Source organism: Ochotona princeps, chromosome 25, assembly GCF_030435755.1.
Source record: "Ochotona princeps isolate mOchPri1 chromosome 25, mOchPri1.hap1, whole genome shotgun sequence".
NCBI lineage: Eukaryota > Metazoa > Chordata > Mammalia > Lagomorpha > Ochotonidae > Ochotona > Ochotona princeps.
In genome coordinates, this window is record NC_080856.1 from 2,906,815 (window position 1) to 2,914,447 (window position 7,633).

A 7,633-nucleotide genomic window follows, 5' to 3' on the forward strand; every position below is an offset into this window, starting at 1 on the left:
ACAGAGAATCATGGGGTTTTGTTTGTTTGCTTGCTTTTGTGGGGTGGGGGGAGGGTGTTGTTTTTGTTTTGTTTTTGATACTACATCAAAACTTGACAAGTGGTTGCTTCAGCTGTAAGGTGGAATCTCAAATGTATCAGGGAACCTTGCTTACGCTTGCATTTAACTCCATTGGTCTATCCCAAATTCTAATGATATATATTTTTTTAATACATTGCATTGGTCTTTTGGGAAAGTACTGCTCCTGTGAGTTACGAAGATCTTCCAAACACTGATGAATTTCATTGCATACTTTCAGAAGTGTCCCATTTGTTTTAGCCATTTATCTCATCAGAAAAGTCATTAAGTTTGGGGGAGCAGCTGCACATATTTCAGCCTCTGTTAGTAATTCCATTTCCAAAAGAGCAGTTTTTTGGTTTTGTTTCACTTCAGGTTATTTATTTTTATTTGAGAAAATGCCAAATACACAACCATACTTTTGCTGTCTGGTCTGTTGTTGCTGTAAAATGGTAATCCTGACCAAGGCTGCTGAACCAGCCCTGTTCGCTGAGTTCACGGTGCTTTGCCGGATAGTGGCCTTGGGTGTGTGGGGCTGTTGGCTGCGCCCCACGGGCCGTGAGAGCACCGTGTTGACTGTGACAGTACATGATGGCCAGAACTGGGTGTGGGTGTGTGCACAGGCATACACACAAATGCAATGATTGCTAAGAAAGTTTGGTGCTGCTGTGCTTGTGTTTACTAAGGGCTATGAGTTTTGTCTGCTATTTCTTCTTATACTATCAGCATTAAGTAAAAGTCACAAATAGCATCTTACAAAAGTAGTATTGGCCTTCCAGGTCCTCCAGAAGGGTCTGCCATCTTTGGGAAACGTGTGCATTAAGAACTTCACAATAATTTAATAATGATAAGATTTCCTTCTCTGGACTTAATATCCTTGGAACTGTCTAATAAGTAAATGCATGTCCTAAGGTTAAATTTAATTATTTTGTTGCTTGAAAATTGAAGATGATGATTCTGCAACGCCAGAGCCCGAGGCTGAAGCTGCTGCCAGGACCAATGGGAAAGGGAGCCCGAGTGAGCAGTCCTCGAGCCCCGTGCAGCTCCCCAGCAGTGTGGGAGCCGGAGACGCCGGCCGCTCGACGCTGCAGAGGTACTGTCCCCCGATTCGTCTGCCTTGGGTTAAGCTACAGGCCAATTTCGGTGAATTCATCACTGTAGAAATAGAACTAGCAGTAATGAAGCCTCACGTTTTAATCCCAGCCCTTCCATTTTCTCTGCCTGTAAATGCCACCTTCTAAATCTTTTGCATAACATTCTGAGTGTAAGAATATATTCATAGACTATTAATTTTCACTCCTAGCTCCAGTCTTCTCGGCTCTCCCACACGTAAGTTTGTGTTAGGGCTTAGTTTACAGCTACTGTCCTTGGAGTCAGAGTTTGATTTCCCTCCCTCTTGCTTTCTGTGTGCTGTCCATAACGGGCAGGCGGCAAAGTGCTGTGCTTCAGGTCCCAACCCCTTTGCTTCTGACCGACTTTTCCGCTAACGCATCCGGGGGACAATAGAACACTCCGGTGCTTAGGCCTCTGTCGCCCGTGTGGGGCCTAGACGAGGTGCCAAGCACCCGGCTTTAGCCTGGGCCGACCTCGGCTGCTGCGTGTATCTGGGGGTAAAGTGACGGATGGACGATGCCTTTTTCTCTCTTTTCTCTTTCTCTCTCTCTCTCCCCATCTCAGCCTTTCAAGTCATTGAAGATAACCAGTCATTTAAAAAAACACAGAATCAGGCACAGTGCCATCCCTGGTTCTCTGGTCGTGAACAGGTGGGCAGGGCAGGAAGCGCCGTGCTCTGGGCGGATGTTACTCCGTGCTGTGCCTCCTGGCACAGATTCATTCCATGTTGTGAATCTGTGCTGACCTGCCACCCCAAATGGTTGCACTAATGAAAGGACGGGCTATCATCAATACTGTAATTATTTTTTTGCACCTGCTTTTGTGGAAGGACACTAGTTTGCGTTGAAGAAGAGACGGGCAAGCAGGGCTTTCACTGAGGGTGGGGTTCGTGTAAATTTCCTGTCCTGTGGTCTGATGTGATATACGCGATGCCGTTCTGAGATTTACACTCAGAATTGGACTTGCTGAGATGGGAAAGGAACTGTGTTACTGACCTGCAGGTTGGCCTAAGCGCCTTTCTGTTTTCTAGGAAAGCAGCCGCCACCTTGTCCCGTTATGTCACTACTCACCTCTTTGTTCGTAACACCTAGTCCCATTGCTTGGGTTCATCTTTTCACCATGTTTTTCCTTTAATGTTAACTTTGACCAGTGACAGTGATATAATTTTAGTCTTAGAAACAAAATCTCTGGGATGAAGTCTGCCATCTTAACCCCAGTTCTTCGTCTGTCTCATTGTATGAATGCTGTCCAATCAGCCTCTTCAACCACAGTGTTGTCACCTGTGAGATGGAGTAAGTGCTGCTAGCTGTTGAAGGCACAAAGGTTCAGTGTCCGTACTGGACTGGTCACTGTACTGATGGACATAGGGTTATTATTTCCTTTGATTTTTCCTGTCCCATGAACCTTATTCTCCCGCTTTCTTTGCTTTGCTCAGACTCCACAAAATAACATTGGCTTGACTCCTGCCCTTTTTCTCTCACCGGTGGCTGTCCCTGATCCTGGAGGCAGCAGGAGCCTGGCAGTCTCTGCCCCTTGCATTGCAGTAGGGCCGCCTGCACGCTGGCATCCCCTCTTGGCAGCGGGATCCTGCATCCAGATGGGCATGGAGCTGCTCTGTGCACTTCCCTTTCACGTATCTTTAAAAAGACACTCACCTTACTGTTCATGAGAAGTCCATTTACCCTCTAAGCAGCCGCCCCGGACCAGCGTCTACTGACCCACTTTGTCAACTTTGGCAGCGTCATTAGTGGTGTGGGGGAACTGGATCTGGACAAAGGGCCAGTGAAGAAAACGGAACCCAGCTTCAAAGACAGACCTTACCCTGACTGCCCCTTCCTGCTGCTGGACGTGCGTGACAGAGATTCTTACCAGCAGTGCCACATTGTTGGAGGTAAGCGGGAGGAGGCTCTGTGGTGCCCCGCTCCTCCACAGAGCCTGTCCTTGAGTGTCCGGGAGCGCAGTCGGGAACCCACCTGTTAGCTGGGTCTGTTAGGGAAACCCGGAGAGGTGCCTGCACCGTGATGATCCCGACAGGCTGTTTGTGTTCGCAGGTGGCTCAGGAGTTTGAAACAGGAGCTTCATAAACAGCATAATGAAGCCTTGTGCTTTGTTCATCGCGATCCATTGCTTTTTTTATTCACAAGAGTATTTGGGTTTATGGCTCATTGAATTTGGAAATATGTTTAACTCTTGGCTAGGACATACAGCCATGTTGTACTAAGGGAGCTAAACATTTTCTAAACGTTTTCTTTGCAGCTTACAGTTACCCAATTGCAACTCTGTCTAGAACAATGAACCCTTATTCCAATGATATTCTTGAATATGTATCCTTTGTTGCATTTTAAGGAAGTGGGTGTTATGAGACTTATAAGATCCAGATTTTAAGAAAACTGAAGGGACTCTGATAACTGCAACTTAGCGTAGTTTAGAATGTAGCTCCCGAGCTGTTACTGAGAAACCTGGCTGTGTAGGCACAGGCTTCCAAATCATGTTGACTGAGTCAGGGCTAAGGGGTGTGATCCAGTGAGAGTTCTGAAATAAGTCTTCCCGTAAGAAGACTGAATAAATTCTTTTCTTTCTAATTTTTCTTCTTAAAAGTAATTTTTCCATTCATGAAAGTCATATAGATAGCAAATAATTCAAATGTTGGAAAATATTTAGCAAGAAAGTATAATAGATCACACAGTTGAACAAACACCTGCTATATCTTCAGTGTATTTTTATTTTAGGCCATCTCCTATGTATTTTTAACAAAGTTAAATCATATTTTATATGTATTAAATTTTTTTTGAAGTGAAAGGCATAGTGACAGAGAGACCAATGGACCTCCCTGCTCTTTCACTCCCGAGGTGGGCAGGGCTGGGCCAGACACAAACCAGCCACAGGAAGAGGATCTCCTACAGGGGTGGCAGGGTTGCACGGACTTGGGCCATCTTCCGTTGGCACAGTGGTAGGGAGCTGGATCAGAAATGAAGCCGCTGGAACTCAGATTAGCGGTACAACATGAAATGATGCTAGCTTAACTTGCTGTACCATCACCCCAGTACCTATAATGTGCTGGTGCAACTGGAGGTGTTAATGTTATATAACACTCCACATTACTATAATTTATGAAGATATTCCTCTATTTCTGTGTGCTTTTTAAATGTTTTATCTACTTAAAAGCAGAATATCATACACTTACACACACACTAACACACAGATCTTCCACTGCCTGTCACTTCCCAAATGCCTGCAGTATCCAGGACTGGGCAGGGCTGAAGCCAGGAGCCAGGAACTCCATCCGGGACTCCCACATGGGTGATGGGAACCCAAGTACTTGAACTTTGTGCTGCCTCTCAGGTGTATTATCAGGAAGCTGGATTGGACAAGGAGAAGGTGTTTGAACCCAGGCGCTTGATGTGGCGTACAGGTGAATCAAGTGGTGGCTTAACCCATTCCACCACAATGTCCCCTTCTTTTTACATAATTTACTTACTGAATTTATTTGAAGAATGGAGAAACAAAGATAGAGAGAGAGCTCATCTATTGGTATGCTCCCCAGATTTCTAGAACAACCAGGGCTGGTCAAGTTCAAAATTGGGAGCCAAGAACTCCATCCGGGTCTTAAGTGGAAAGTAAGGACCAAACTATTTGACCCATCATGTGCTGCCTCCTGCATGGAGGCCAGGCTCAGCAGTAGGGCCAGAACTCAGACCCAGGCTCTACCAGGAGAGGGGGCAGGATAGTCCACGTGATGGCCTAACCACTGCACCAGATGTCCACCCATCATTCTTCTATGTTGGATTTTTAGGTGGTTTCCACTTTTCTTTAAAAAATGCAAATATACTGGGGTTGGATGTAAAAGGTTTTTTTATCGTGTCTATAAAATGTGGGAATTAGAACATTTACTTTCCAAGATTGTAAGGATACAAGAGCTAAAGGTCGAACAGTGTCACTAGTGCCGTCTTAAATCGCAGACTCTGTGAAAGGAAAGAATACCAGCTGGTCTTGCCGGTAGGAGAAGCAGCCTACTAACTGCTGGCAGGACGGGGAGCCAGGGGACATCTCAGAAGGGTGAGCCTGGCTGGTGCTTTGTTCTGGAGAATGTCTTTGAATCTGGGAACCTTAACTCATCTGATCCTTAGAAGAACGCCCACGGCAAGATCATCATCCTATACGATGACGACGAGAGGTTGGCCAGCCAGGCGGCCACCACCATGTGTGAGCGGGGGTTTGAAAACCTCTTCATGCTTTCCGGAGGTAAGCAGAGCTGCCCTCTGCTGAGGACTCAGAGTTGTCTGTGCCACCGACCCCTCTCCCTTCACGCTGTCCAGAATGTAGTGTTCTAGAAGGACATGCAGACTCACTGCCTGCCAGGTCAGGCCCTATGTGCGGCCCCCAGCACCCCATGTAGCACAGGTGTTGAGTGGTGTTGCTTCATGACTCCGATGGATGCTGAAGACCTGGGTCAAATCCCACACAACAGCTGTTGTAATTTGCTTGATGGTGAAACGGTGAAGGAAGAGTTCATGTGCTTGGCTTGGCTTCAAATTGGTGACCAAGATGAGAAGACAGGCAAGCTTGTCCCTGGGTTTTGGCCTCCCCTCCCCTTGTTAATGCTGCTTTTTTCTGATGTCTTATATGCCTAGGTCTGAAAGTCTTAGCTCAGAAATTCCCAGAAGGACTGATTACCGGGTCCCTGCCAGCATCTTGCCAGCAGGCCCTTCCTCTTGGTTCTGCTCGGAAACGATCCAGTCCCAAAGTGCCACCCTCCCCAGCTGAGAATAAGTGGAGATTTACTGCAGAAGACTTGAAAAAAATAGAATATTATCTGGCAGAGGATCAGGGGCCTGCAGACCATCCGAGTAAGATGTTTGACCTCCTGTTTTCCATGCAGCTTTGAACACCCTTCATCATATGATAAGTTTCACTTCTTGTATCTAGATTCCTGCACTGTTTACAGGTGCTGTGGGGGTGGGGGGAGGAAGGGGATCCCAGACGGTAGCAAGAACCAGGCACTGAGCGCAGACGGAGGAGAATTTACCAAAGTGTGCATCTCGGGGCATTGAAAAGCAGAACATAAGGCATGTGCGTTCCTTCTGGGCACGCTCCATTGCCCTGTGCTGCTTCTACGCGCATTTGTGCTGCTAGCAAGAGCCGGCACCGTCGGCCTTTCTGCCCTGTTTGGCTCATTACCTACCTTCCCTCAAATCGCACCTGCGGAAGGAATGAAGGCCAGACTGGAGGTGCTGGGGATAGAGAGAGGAAGACAGAATAGCTCTCCGGGCTTCCCTCCACCGTGCCCTCCCCCGGCGCAGGCTGAGCTCGGGATGAGGGAGTCAGCACTGGCTTTCAGTGGATGCTGCAAAGCGCTCCATTAGCTTCAAAGGAGTTAGAGGCAAAGACTTTATCAGCTTAAAAGTATACTTGGCGCGTTGTCCCTGCACTGGTTCCTGCAGCTCTGCCCTTCTTTCTTGCTCTCTTCAGGCCGATCGAACCAAGCCCACTTGTCCGGAAGAGACTCCAAGGTGCCTGGTGTCCGCAACAGCCAGAACCTGCCTGCCGGGAACGCCACTGGCCAGCCCAACTCGCGCTCAGTCAGCAGTGGCCACCCCCAAGGCAAACCCTGGAAGTAAAGACTTTGTCCTGCTTAGTCAAATAAATGTTTTCTCTCCTTTCGGAGCCCCGAGCCCTTCCCACATTGGTCATTTTCAGAAACTGCCATGGAGGAAGCAGCAAGCCTGTGGGATTGGCTTTGCAGCCTGTCCTGTCCCACAGCCAGCTTGGGGGAGCAGAGGCACAGGTGACCACAGAAGGCTCTGGTGTCCTCCCTGCGGTGTTTGGAATACTCAGTCTGTGGATACAATACTTGGAAGCTGAATACAGAAAAAAGGGCTCTGCCTTTTTATGGCGTCCAGCTTGTCAGGATCTAAATCCTGCTACTTTTAAGTACTTGGGTCACATCGTTTGGTCTGTGCTTCCTGACTGGTTTTTTGTTTGTTTGTTTTTCCCATTCACCATTCTTGAGTGCAGGCAGAATTCCCCAGGTAGGCTTGGCATGAGCAGGTGTGCCAGGGGATGCCTGGCCCTGGGCGGGGAGCCCTGTATCAGCTACTCTGTGCCCAGCAGCAGCTCCCCTGCCTGTGAACAGTGCTCACTGTCAAAACCTAGTGCCGCTGTGTGTGTGCTGAAGGCTCCCTGCCTCCTGGCACATCTCCCTGGGGCCAGAAAGGCTTGCCCTCCACTGCAGCTGTAAGCCACCTCCCAGGAACGCCTGGCCCTGGCACAGCCCGTGAGAGGCAAGCCTTGGAGGCACAAGAGCTATTCCTTGGGGTTGGCCGCCTCAGTTGTAAATTTCCAGTAAATTTCCAATTTTCCTGATGGAGTTCCGTCCATGTGCAACTGGGTTGAAATTATGGCCACTCGGAAACATCCCCTCCAGTGGGCAGCACGGGACACAGCCAGGTGAGGAGCGCTTTGT

General features: G+C 48.3%; 1 protein-coding gene across 2 annotated transcripts in view; it reads left to right on the forward strand.

The window, feature by feature from the left end:
- CEP41 (centrosomal protein 41) overlaps positions 1 to 6,841 on the forward strand; it is a 37,633-nt gene extending 30,792 nt beyond the window's left edge. Inside the window, exons 6-11 of one of the 2 annotated variants that reach the window (XM_058654983.1) lie at positions 1,006 to 1,150; positions 2,910 to 3,061; positions 3,427 to 3,494; positions 5,301 to 5,412; positions 5,802 to 6,017; positions 6,640 to 6,841. In XM_058654983.1, the coding sequence (XP_058510966.1) occupies positions 1,006 to 1,150; positions 2,910 to 3,061; positions 3,427 to 3,494; positions 5,301 to 5,412; positions 5,802 to 6,017; positions 6,640 to 6,788 (842 nt within the window). In that variant the 3' untranslated portion in view covers positions 6,789 to 6,841. Of the gene's footprint in view, positions 1 to 1,005; positions 1,151 to 2,909; positions 3,062 to 3,426; positions 3,495 to 5,297; positions 5,413 to 5,801; positions 6,018 to 6,639 lie in introns of both variants that reach the window. The other variant, XM_004592534.3, reaches the window with a different exon arrangement.
- The last annotated feature ends 792 nt before the right edge of the window (positions 6,842 to 7,633 follow it).